We start from the raw sequence: 13,377 nt of genomic DNA, 5'->3' as shown, positions 1-13,377 counted from the left end.
ACACACCCAACACATTGTGTGTGTTTTGTGTATACATGATATATAACACTTAAACTCACCGAGCTGGCTCGAATCAATCAAGACCTGGTTTCGGTTAAAAGCGTATCCAGGTCTTCATCAAACCTGAAAAGACTTGACTAAGGGTTCGAAAAAGCTCAGCAAGTACACGATTACATTTCAAGCCAACTCGGTACCTTACCTGCATCAAGCTAATGATCAGATAGGACAACCATTATGCCAATTGATAAGTAGGGCTATGATTTTCACATATGAGCTTTTTGATCATTGGGACATATCATGCTATCAGGAAGAATTTTACACTTCCTGGATATTGTAACAGAAGAGTTGCTCCATTACTAGTATAATCTAACAAAAGGTATGATGCTTTGCCATTTGCTTTATGTAACAGTGTGATTCTGTTGCCTTCTCGTCAACACACACTCATGCCCCTATATCTTTTGTGTACATACAATCAAGACCTGGTTTCAGTTAAAAGGTATCCAGGTCTTCACAAAACCTGAAACTGTCAAAAGACTTGACTAAGTATTTGCATTTCTAGCCAACTCGGTAGGTTTACCAGCGTCAAGCTAATGATCAGATAGGACAACCATTATGCCAATTGACAAATATGGCTTTCAGGTATGAACTTGTTATCAGGACACATCATGCTCATCAGGAAGAATCTTACACTTTCTGAATATTGCAAGGGCAAAGTGGGTCTAATAATAAAATATTCTAATGAAAATTATGACTGGTTGGTTTCTTTATCCAACAACAGTGCCATTATGTTGTCGTCTTCAATACTTACTCTTACTGCTAAAAATTTTCTATATTAGCCAAAGAAAGATACGAGTTCCACAAGATATAATATAAAGGGGCCTATACACTACAGGTGAAAAGAGCCATTAACTCACCAATGGATCAAAGGGGTTTCCTACTGTCTCAACAGGAACAACACCAAGTGAGTTTAGTATCTCTATGAACTGCTTAGATATGCTTTGATAACTATTGTTGATCTTCTCTTCCCCCTCCGTCTCTACTTTAATCTGGGTTTTAGCTCTCTCAAAGTTATCCAATACGGGCAACAAACTTTCCACAACTTCCCCCTGAGCATTTGTTAACAGTGAAAGTCTGTCCCTCTCTGTCCTCTTCCGGAAATTGTCAAAGTCTGCACTAATCCTAAGAATTCGCTCCTTCTCTGTCAACAGTTCTTCAGACAGAGAAGCTACTTTCCTCTCAAGGCTTATTTTCTCCTCTTCAATGGATTTTAAAAAAGATTCTATTTCGGCAACCCCGGATTCATCATTGCTAGCTAAGGCTTCCTTGTACAACTGGAGTGAAGATACAATGGCTGAAGCAGGTACTTCCTCAGCACCATTAACATCATCATCACTTGAAACATCTTCAACGCCAGCAGCACCATCCACAATGTCCTGTTACATAAATCTATTAGCAAAGAAAATAAGGAAATTGGAATTAAACACTTGAAATTTTCACTCTGTCAAACATGCAGATGCATACTCATAAGTACATGGTCAAATCAAGTTAAAAAATAGAAAGTTACTAATAGATCCAAGTGTATGATTGGAAAGTTAAATTAACCCTAGGTTACCAAACAAACAATTTTAGATCAAAATATGACTTTGGTCCCTAACCTATGACTCAAATTCAAATTTCAATTTCATCCATGAACTATTAATTGCTTCAAATTAGTCCCTGAAGTTTTGATATGTAATTGTTACCTTGCTTTGCCATTACTATGAGCAATTGCAAATATAACAGACATTTATTGTACACAACTGCACATCCTTATAATGTTGGCATAGCATGTTATACCATAAGCTTTTCAAAATCAAAATACATGAAGACACTTGAATTTAATATTTTAAAATATTAAAATATTCTTTTTAAATAAATAAAAAATTAAAAAGGAGTGTAGCCCAAGTACACAGGATGTATGGTATGGGTACCTCAACATCAATCACTAAAAGTACAATTATCAATCAAATCTATAATGGAGGAAATGGAAAGTAATCCCAATGATGACATCCACTCAAAAGAAGGTCTGAAAAAAAAAAAACAATTTCAGGTCTAAAATAGTCACATCTCTCAAAACTTCTAATATTCCTTTCCCTCCGAAGGCATTACATTAAATAAATAGTAATTCCCTTCAAATTTCTATATTCCAATGTTGACCAAAATGACCTTGCCAACATGCTAATAATTCAATAACGCTTTTAGGCATAATTGATAATTCACTTAATCCCAAAAAGACTAAGGACCATAGTCCACAACTCCCTAGCCATAGAGCAATGAATGAGTAAATAATCAACATTCTCCCAATCCCTTTTACACATACAACATCAATCTATCACAATAATACTTTCTTTCTTTTTTCTCAAATTGTCAACTATCAAGATCTCCCAATACTGCAGTCCACACACACACACACACACACACACACACACACAAAAGGCGACTATAGTTGAGATTTTAGCCATCTAGATACTCTTCCAAGGAAAAGTCACATCTTCAATGGAAACATTGTGGTGCCCCACACCATTTACGACCTTAACCCTAGGTAACCCTAATGTGAGACTAAGATAATTTAAAGTTAGGGTTTAATTTAGCATGAGTGATATATATATATATATATATAGCCTAGTAATTAGTTAGTTCTAACTAGGTTAATTTAAAAGCTAAGTTAATTAATGGAATGCTTGATAAGTTGATTACTACATAACAAAGCACCATAGTAGCATTTGACCTCAAAACCCCCTTGTTTAGATGGCTTCAAACAAAGCTTATCCTCCCTGATGCAATTCATTTTTAAAGTTAGTCGTTTACTAGTGCTTATGTTGTATGATAAGTAGATCCTTTCACTCGTAACAGAAAGTTAGTTAGTTGATAGATTGTTAGTAATAAGTGCAATAGCCTATTAGTTGGTTAGAGATGTTTGTTAGGCTTTGGCCAATCACATGGCAGCCACATGGTAGATTCTAGTAACTAACTTTCTAGCCAATTAGTAGCTTGCCTATGTATCTATAAATAAACAAGGATGCCTTCATTGTAACTAGTTGAATTTGAATCCAAGAAATCTACCTATGAGGTATTATTCCAAGAGTGTGTCTCTTGAAGAACTAGTTCATTCTTTTTTTTCTCTAAGCAACTTAGCTTTCTAAAACATCTTTCCTTAAGCAACTTAGCTTTCTAAAACATCTTTTCTTTTCACTATTTTTTCCTCCATCATAAATTGGTATCAAAGCTTGAGATCCTTAGGATTCAAGTTCGTTTGCAATTTGTTTCTTCATTTTCTATCATCAAGAACCTATCAAGATCCTATCTTGATTTCATTTTCTTATCCTCTACTAGTGAGCTTAAGAATTTGTGAAGATGGCACCAATAGCTTACAATAGAAGGAACAAGAAAGCTTCTGCAGCACATGAACCTGAGGTGCAGGTTCATCCCAGGCAGTAGCCGCAACCACACCAAGAAGGAGAACCCCAGGTGACATTGGAGCAAACTGTGGAGCTGCTAAGGGGGCAACTTGCTGCCTTGACTGAGGAAGTGAGAAGAAACCAGCGTTATCATCCTAGAAATGATGATGAACCTGCTAAAGATGCTGAAACTGACAGTCACAGCAACTTTAGTAACCCAATTGGTCAGCCTAAGGGGGGGTATTCCAAGGCAAGTGCCCGGCCCTCCAAGAGGATAACCAAAATGGGAATCAAACATCAAGATAGAGTTACCTAAGTTGTACGGTGGCTCGAATTATGAAGAATTCATGGATTGGCTTAACCAAGTGGAAAGAATCTTTGATTTCCATGAGGTACCAAATTCCAAGAAGGTGAAATTGATCTCTATCAAGCTGAGAGGGAGAGCTTCAGCCTGGTGGGAACAGCTTCAAGTTCAAAGAGTTAGGAGGGGTAAAAGAAAGATCCAAGATTGGTGCAAGATGAAGTAGAAATGAGAAACCAGTTTCTGCCTTTCAATTATATGCAATCCTTGTACAAACAACTGCATAATTTGAAACAACATGGCAGTGTGGAAGAGTATACAGAGGCATTTTATCAACTGGTAGCTCGAGTAGACCTAAATGAGAGTGAAGAGCAGATGGTTGCAAGGTTCTTGAGTGGTCTTAAACCACCAATTCAAGATGCCTTATCTATGCACCAACTGTGGTCTGTTTCTGAAGCTTACAATAGAGTCTTGATATTTAAGAAGCAACTTGCAAGAAAAGCTTTTGTACAGTTCCAAGCTTATGGTGGTAGCAAAAGTACCCAAGTCAGCACTCAAGGAAGGCCAACTACTAGCAGTGCACAGCCTTTCAAGATTGACAGTGCAGGCTTGCCTTCAACTTCTGGTACGGTCAAACCAGTCCCTAAAGTAGCACAAAGATTTACATTTAAGTGCTACAAATGTGGAGAAGCTAGGCACAAGGCCACAGATTGCTAGAAAGGGGGGGTTAATAGAGGACAATAGAGGAGGGGAATGCATTCAAGAACCCGTATATGATCAATACGTATATGATCATTTTTGTTACTTATTTAGACTATTGCAGTACAAATACATTTCCCCAATAGCTTTGCTACATTTTTCCAATGCCTAATCAACATGTTGGTATGTTCTACTGCTTTAATCTATCAACTATTTTCTCACAAGAGTTTAAGTATTTAACATTGTTACTTGAAGGTAAAGTCAGCCAAGTGATTAGCATGCCCCTGACCATTACTATTGTAAGTGTTAGGTAAATTGGTAAATATAAAATGATGGTCAAAATTTGATTTTGGACCCTAATTATTTGTTATAGATTGGACCAAATTTATCTTTGAACTATTGACTGTTTCAAATTAGTCCTTCGAGGTTATAAAAGTTCCTTAATGTTACTCTTACCTTGGCTTATCATCATGTGAATAACAATTGCTGATGTGGCATTTTTTTTTTTTTTTTCAATATGAATCTCCTTATAATAGAGGTTGGGCTTTAGTGCGATAGCAAGTATCTTCCACCAAAAGTGATAGGTTGCGTGTTTGAGTTCTGGAATCAACCTCTCCAAAAAAATTGGGGGTAAGGTTGTCTACTAGTCACCTCTCTTAGGCCCTGCAAAAGTGAGAGTTTTATGCACTGGGTATGACTTGGGATGTCCTTATAATGTCAACATGACATGTTAGACACATTCTGATTTCTAGAAATTAGAGTATATACACGACACTTTTGTGACTTTGTTTCTAGTTACTTCTTTTAAGGGCACTTATGGCATTAGACTTTGGAAATATATAAGACGGGATGCGACAAATTTTTTACGTTACCTTCAGTTTAAGGTGGGAGATGGAACAAATGTTAAATTTCGGTATGGTTTATGGTGTGATGATCTTCCATTGAAGTAGGCCTTTGTGGACTTGATATGTCTTACATGTGCCAAGGAAGCCTCAGTAGTAGATCTTATGCAATATTGTGGAAATGATTGGGAGTTAGAGCCTTTATCAGAATCATGCATGATTGGAAGTTAGAGCCTTTATCGTCCTTGTTGGATTTAATTACTCTACTCCAATGAGGGGACGTGGGGAGTGATGGAGGAAAAAATGGTGAAAACAAAAGATGTTTTAGAAAGCTAAGTCGCTTAGAGAAAAGAAAAAATGAACTAGCTCTTCAAGAGACACACTCTTGGAATAATACCTCATAGGTAGATTTCTTGGATTCAAATTCAACTAGTTACAATGAGGGCAACCTTGCTTATTTATAGATACATAGGCAAGCTGCTAATTGGCTAGAAAGTTAGTTACAAGAACCTACTATGTGGCTGCCATGTGATTGGCCAAAGCCTGACAAACATCTCTAACTAACTAATAGGCTATTGCACTTATCACTAACAATCTATCAATTAACTAACTTTTTGTTACAAGTGAAAGGATCTACTTATCATACAACATAAGCACTAGTAAACGACTAGATTTAAAAATGAACTGCATTAGGACTATCCCTCTTTGGAACACACTTGTCCTCAAGTGAGGCTAGTTGTAAGATGATCTGGTGCATGACAGGGCATCAAATGATGCACATTGAAACTGTTGGAGATATGCATATGATCTAGTAGTTTCATTGATCTGCATTCTCATTAGTTGCTGTATTAAGCTGCTGCATCATGCTAGAGATTAAGGTTTGTTGCTGCTTTGTGTCAAGGCTGCAAGTGTAAGCAGCCATGTAGATGCTCTTGCATCCAACCTTCTTCATTTTGACCATTGGTTTGGGACTAGCTTTCCCCTTCTTTGGCTGCAATATGTAATGATTTCCTTTCTTGTATAGGCTGGATGTGTTGCTCCTTATCATTCCACATATTGATCATATACGGGTTCTTGAGACACCTTATCATTCCACATATTTTTTAACAACAATGATGGTTGAATTTGTATTCTATTTTTCCTCCTGTTCCTGCTATTCTTATTCCTGAATTCTATGCAAATATGTTTGATTGCAACTTTTTAGAGAAACATTTCCATGTCTCCATACGTGGAAATACTTTCTATATTGATGCTGACATAATTGCTAATGCTTTAGAGATTCCTCATGTTACTAAACTGGATTATACTTTTGAGAATGATCCTGACAAGGATGTAGTTCTCAATCGGTTTTGTGGCCATAACTGCCTTTGGGGTAATCATGCCAATGCCAAAACCGTGGGCTTTACTGATGAAGTACGTCTCCTCAACAAAATCATGGGTGCAAATCTTTATCCTCTTTCACACGGTAACACAATTACCTTAGAGCAAGCTTTCTTTCTTTATGCCCTTCTTACTAATGTGCCTATTGATCTTCCTTCTATGTTATTATTCTCATAACTACTGTCATGATTTACCTTCTTGTCACAATTACCTTAGAGCGAGCTTTCTTTCAAAGCTATGTGTGGTCATTACCAATAAGTACTACATGAGGTAGCAATAAATTTAGGATTAAGTCTATTATACAAACTTTGATTCTATTAGTGAAATGTTGCCTTGAAAATTGTTTAGGTTAATACCTCCCCAGATTTTTCACTATGAAACCACAGTTTCATAAGTTTTCTTGAGTCATCATTCTTGGTGTTCATGTGATCTATGCTTGTTTGATGTTTTAATCATTTTAATCAAGAACATAATTAATTAATTAATTATTTGGTTAAAAGTTGATTAATTTGGTGATAACTAGGGTCCAAAACCCTAACAATTAGTAATCCTAGCAATAGGTTATTTACAGTCCTAGTCCTTCTAGGAAAGGATATAACAACAGCCTATATAAAGGCTTTCTTATTTTAAGCTTTGAGATTGTGATTGCCTTCTAACTAAGTTTGATTACTTAGGAAAATCTAGGTGTGATTGCCTAATGTTTTATCTATCTTATTTCTTGTTCTATTGCCTATTTTAACACCAATGACCAAAAAACCATCAACACATTCAAGAATCAATCTTTTTTTTTTTTTATAAGTAATAAGTTTTATTGATATCAAAAAGGAACACTCTAGTACACAGGGAGTGTACAAGGGGTCAAGAAATCAAATACAAAAATTGCAAGAGTCTAGGAAATCAATAAAAGAAGGGAATGATTGTTTTTGCAAAGCAAACAACTAATCCACTAAAGTTCTAAAAAAGAATAGCTCGAGGTCCAGAATAGATCGCTCAATATCTTCAGAACATCTACTATTTCTCTCCTTCCAAAGACACCACATTAGGCAATGAGGAATGATGGACCAAATATAACCATTTCGATGACGACCAAAGCTGCCTTGCCAACACCCTAACAGCCCCAAAACAGTATGCAGCATAACCCCCAAGTTACTCCAAATAAACCCAAAACCATAGACCATAGACCATAGATCCATAGCAATAGGACAATGAAGGAAGAGATGGTCAACCGATTCACCATTTCTCTTGCACATGTAGCACCAATCCAAAATCCACACCTTCCTTTTTCGTAAATTACCAATCGTCAAGCATTTCCCTAAGGCAGCAGTCCAAACAAAGAAAGCTACTCTAGAGGGAATCTTCTGCTTCCAAATACTTTTCCAAGGGAAACCATAGATAGTATCGCCAACTATGATTCTATAATAATCATTAACCATGAACCCCTTGAATATGACCAAATTCTTAAAGATCCGACATCAAGATTACTATCAAAACCCATTCAAGCTTCCAATCTGCGTCACCCAAAACACCATGTCCTTTCTCTACTAAATAGGCATCAAATAACTTATCAAACCACCCTTTAATTCTTAAACACAACCTCTATCCATAATTTTCTTGCAAATGTTTTGCTTCAAAAATCAGTATTGTTGCCTTGTTTATCCCCATCTTATCAAACGGTAGTCAATTTTGAGCCCTAACCTTTCTTCCAAAGAGAATTAAAAAACTATGAGAAGAATTTAACATCAGGTTGACTTTTTGAATGAAGGGAAGCATCAAGCATGCCATACCCCCCACCTCTAATATTTCAATACTCCAAAATATTACAAGTGGGAGGAATGACTGAACCCACTAACCAATGAAACTGAGAACCCAATGGAGATGAGGTTCATTTATGGCTAAACCCACCTGAGGCAGTGCCTGCAATTCCCTATCCCCCCATCTAGGTCCCTCAAACATCTCAGTGGATAAGTGCTGCTATGGTTATGCCCAAGCAGGGTCTTCCACAAACTGGTCAACCCCTTCCCCTTTTTTCAAGTATGGAAAAGGAAAAGGAAAAAAATAAAATAAAAATAGAAAGTTCTCCAGCATTTGACAGCACTTTGTTTGAAGTTCCTTGAGTGATATATCCAATTTTCAACTGACAAAATACACATGCAAAACAAAAATGCAGAGAGAGAGAGAGTGAGAGAGCGAGAGCTTCATATGTGTCCCTTTCAATCAGATGAAATGGGAATATGAAGATTTTAAGAGTTAGAAACTCCATGCTGATAACACCCCATATGGTTTTGCAAAATTTAGGACAAGTCCATTGTAACCAGCATTACCACATTCCGAACTGCATATTGCAAGAACCTAGTAGATAGTTGTGTCACACCCAACTTATGTCTAAAGCCTATGTATTCAAATCTACACTATTGATTTCCATTCTCTAGAGACATAGTAAGGAAAATACTATCAATAGAAAATTCTATTAGCCTCAACTTCACATTCGACGGCAACAGCCTAATCTAATCAATCAAACGATAGATGATACCACACAATTTCTGGCCACCAAATACAAACAATGCAATCAAGTTAACACACACCTAACCCAATTTCTACTAATACAAAAAATTTCTTTTCTTTTAAATCTTCTAACACTTACTCAGCAAACCACAATGAATGAATTAACAATACAAAAATTTTACTTTCTTTTCAGTCTTCTAACACTTACTCAGCAAACCACAATGAATGAATTAACAACAGTGGAAATGGAATACCTGGACTTGTTGCTGTTGCTGCTGAGGTTCTTGAACCTCTTCTTGGGTCTGGGTCTGGGTCTCAGTGGTGTCAGTTTCACCGGAGGAAGAAAAAGGAACGAACTTGACGAAGCGTAGGGAGGAGGGTAGGTGGGAGAACCGGAGAGAAGTTAAAGGCGAAGGTCTGGGGGTACTGTGTCTGAAAGACACGCAAAAGGGTTTTGGGGATTTTGAGGATATGGAACAAGTGCGTGGCGTGAAGGGTGCATGGATTATGCTTGGAGTTTTGAGTACAGTAGCCATTGCTGAATAGCTCAGAGAGAGAGAGAGAGAGAGAGAGAGAGAGAGAGATAAGGGAAACACAAAACTAACAGACAGACAGACAGACAGCGCCTATGCTCTTCATTTGAGTGGATGAAGGAAACCTCAGAAACTTCAAGAGTTCGGTAGTTGATTACTAGTGGGTCGGACTTAGGTTGGACTCCTGACCCAGATTTTTCTTTTTCTTTTCTTTCCTTTTATTTGATTTGAAAAAGTCTAGTTTTCTTTTTTCTTTTTCTTTTTATATGAAAACAATTTTAGTGTTGAGAATGAAAGTTGTGTTTATTTTTATTCTTTTAAAAATATTAGGATTATAAAACTAATAATTCTTTAAGAAACAAAATTGTAATTGCGTTTGACTTCAAGAAATTAACATGCTATTATATCCATTCTTTTCTTTTTCTTTTTCAAGAAAATCTTTACAATATCAACCTTTCAAGAAGCTCTTCTATTTTTTTAATTTTTTAAGTCAATAATTTTCATTCTTCATAATTTGGGGTTGTTGCATTTTTCAACACAAAAATACCTAAAAGTGTGATAAGATTTATATACTTAAAAATCATTCTTCATAATTTGGGGTTGTTGCATTTTAGAAAGGGAAAAAAAATAGAAGAGCCTCTATTAAAGGATAGTATTATTTTTATTTTTATTTATGAGAGTTATCAAGTTATTTTTAATCCTACAATTTAGCCACTTGTTACACGTTCATAACAAAAATTAAAAAGAACTTAAATTCAAGACTTAGTAATTGCCTTTTTTTTAGAGGAAACGGTAGTAAACTTTATTCATTCAATATCATGTTATACAATGAGATAGAAAAAAGAGGGCCAAACAATGACCTCCTCGTTCTCTTTTGCAACACTAACAAGAGCTAGAGCAACACAATTATATCTTAAGAGAAGCAATAACAAATGATATACTAACAAATTGTTCACAAATCTAGCAAATACCTTTAAAACCAAGAAACTATATGTAACATTTTTTATGGGATAGTAAATTAGTAATTATCTTTGAACTGCTTTTAAAAAATAATTATCTTTATTTTTTTTTATGGAAGTTATTAAGTTATTTTTAATCCTAAAATTTAGCAACTAGCCAACTACCTTTAAAACTAAGAAATTGTATGTAGCATTTTTTATGGCGTAGTAAATTAGTAATTATCATTGAACAGCCTTTATAAAATAAAGAAATAAAAATAGATGTGGGTGTTAGTGTTAGGTGAAACCCAAAATGGTTGTTACGGTTAATTATAAAGTGAAACCAATAAAGGATAAGAGATCACAATCAGCTTTATACGTAAAAGATGAGATTGAGAAAAATAAAGCTAAATTGTAGAATTTGTAATTAATGGTATGTACATCGGTTATCAAAAAACTGTAAATTGAATCCCACGTAGAATTATACAAAAGATAAATATAAGCATAACAGAACTTTAACAACGTTTTAGTTAACAACCACTTCATGTGAGGCTTGAATCATACCATAATTTTTATAAAGTCTCTCACCCGAACTTATCCAATATTCCAATGTGTCCTCATGCAATTCAACAAAATTGTGGATACATCAACCTAAAAGAGAGAGAGAGAGAGAGAGAGAAGAGTAAGTTAAATATAAGTTTATCATTTTTTTTAAATGATAAAGTTTGGTTACAAACTTAATTGTAATTTAAGGTTACAACTCTCACTAACAAAATTAACATTCTACATATTTTGGAAATCTAACCGTTGGATTGTATGTTCTCTATGCAATTCAACAAAATTGTGGATACATCAACCTAAAAAAAAAAAAGTAAGTTAAATATAAGGTTATCATTTTTTTTTTAAACAAACTTTTGGAAATACATGCAGAGTTTGTATTTGAATTCCTATCCATAGAAAAAAGAGTTAGTATTTGAATGAAAAGTTTGTACTTTTTTATAAATAAAAAATATCCGAAAATAAAAAGAAAAAGAGCAAAATTTTGAAACGTGTTGGTGTGGAGTTTGTGTTTAAATGAAAAGTTTGTAAAAATCCAATGTTAATCATCTAAAAAATAAAGAATGAATTCATTATTAAAAAAAAATAAGGAAAAGTTTGGAGAAACGTTGGTGCAGAAAAAAGAGTTTGTATTTGATCAAATGTTAATCATTTAAAAAATAAATAATGAATTTTTTTTTTTTTTTTAAAGATTTGGAAACACGTCAGTGCAGGAAAAAAAAAAAAAAAAAAAAAAAAGGTGGAAGAGAGCAAACTTTTTGGAAACACGTTACTGCAGAATTTGTGTTTAAATGAAAAGTTTATATATTTTTTTTACTAAAAAAAATCCAATTTAACCTAACTCAACAGAGTCCAATTGCGAAATCATTTTGGTTGCATTAGATTGTGTTATTGGATGCTAGATGTGGCAAATCTACAAACAAACCAAAGAATTATGTCAATCTTGATTTCTCATAGCTTTATTACTTGAGAGAGAGAGAGAGAGAGAGAAAAGAGTCAATGTTGTCATGTCGAAGAAAAGAAAAGAGAGAGGAACTTGCAATTTGTTTTAGAGATGCAGAAAAAGATACAACCTGAAAAGTTATTGGAGCCTTTCATGTAAATTATTTTCTTGAATTGTTTGCAATAAGTGGTTGACAGACAGTGTCTGTTTAGCTTTGATTAGGATAGAAAAGGTGGAGACTTAGACGTTAAAAAGTGGAGACTTAAATTATTTAGAACCCAAATCTGAAAGTAGTAGAAGAAGAAAAAATAAAAGGATGTAGAGCTAAAATTGAATATGTTCAATTTGAAGAAGAATGAGAGATAAATGTTATTGAGTTGCAAACTGACAAAACGTACGTGGGTTAGTGAGCTGTTAATGTATAGGGGCTTTATTTTCTAGATTTATACTCGTTAGTTGAAAACTTGTAAGTGAATAGGAATGGAGTATTTTAGAACTACAAAAATGAGGAACTCAAATAGGCGAAACCCCTTAAATAGTAGTATAGATAATTAAAAAAAAAATCATTTTATGAATTTTTAAATCATTTTATGTTCAAATAAATCATAGTTTATTCAAACAGATAAAAATAGTTGAAGTTATAGTTAAAAGTTGAAAAATAGGACCATCATTGGAAAAAAAAAAGTGGGTTAGTTGAAAAACATATCAAGAAATTGACATTATTTGATGAACAACATGGGAGTCTTGGAACACTATTAGCAAAGGCAATTAACCAACCTTACTACAAACTAAACCTAGTAAAATTGGACCCATTATGAACTATAAAAAATCAAACCTAGACCAAGGGAGTCAATACTTAGCCAAAGCTGAGTTTAAACCATCATATGTCGCCTTAGGTATTTTGAAAATGCTCATGGAGTAAATGGGGATAGCTTGGGCCACTGTCTTGATAAGAACCTTTCTACCAGCCTTAGAAATGTACTTTGCTTTCCACCCCATCACCATTTTAATAATCCTTTCCCAGAGCTCCTTAAACGTGTTCACCTTTGGCTTACCCCCCACCATAGGCAAACCGAGATATCTCTCACAGTTTGTCAAAATTTGTGCCCCAAAATTTGCCAGTAATATCTTCTTAAACCCCACGACTAGTGTTTTGACAAAAGAACAAGGTAGTCTTTTTTCGATTAATAGCTCGCCTTGAAGCTTCTTCATACTGTGTGAGCAAGTCCAGTAACTGGCGACAT

At 34.8% G+C, this 13,377-nt stretch overlaps 1 protein-coding gene across 2 annotated transcripts; it reads right to left on the bottom strand.

Moving 5' to 3' along the window:
• Positions 1-9,849, bottom strand: LOC115954266 (protein GrpE-like). Of its 2 annotated transcripts, none has more exons than XM_031072174.1 (3): positions 9,416-9,849; positions 915-1,433; positions 1-199 (listed from the first exon to the last, which is right to left on the bottom strand). In XM_031072174.1, the coding sequence occupies exons 1-3, from the start codon at positions 9,695-9,697 to the stop codon at positions 95-97; spliced, it is 906 nt and encodes a 301-aa protein (XP_030928034.1). In that variant the 5' UTR covers positions 9,698-9,849; the 3' UTR covers positions 1-94. The 2 variants fall into 2 exon arrangements, with proteins under 2 accessions (XP_030928034.1, XP_030928037.1); XM_031072177.1 differs by having other exon boundaries at positions 66-209; positions 9,416-9,848.
• Between the last annotated feature and the right edge of the window lie 3,528 nt (positions 9,850-13,377).

This window comes from Quercus lobata, chromosome 7 (assembly GCF_001633185.2).
Source record: "Quercus lobata isolate SW786 chromosome 7, ValleyOak3.0 Primary Assembly, whole genome shotgun sequence".
NCBI classification, from domain to species: Eukaryota; Viridiplantae; Streptophyta; class Magnoliopsida; order Fagales; family Fagaceae; genus Quercus; species Quercus lobata.
Note: the sequence above shows the minus strand (reverse complement) of the source record. Positions and strands in the feature narration are given on the sequence as shown.

Bases quoted from the DNA above. Each gene is read 5' to 3' on its own strand.
- LOC115954266 (XM_031072174.1), bottom strand. From the start codon at position 9,697: ATGGCTACTGTACTCAAAACTCCAAGCATAATCCATGCACCCTTCACG. The intron at 1,434-9,415 runs GTATTCCATTTC...TTTATGTAACAG, and splicing joins AGCAACAGCAACAAGTCCAG to GACATTGTGGATGGTGCTGC. The intron at 200-914 runs GTGAGTTAATGG...AGCTTGATGCAG, and splicing joins GAAACCCCTTTGATCCATTG to GTAAGGTACCGAGTTGGCTT.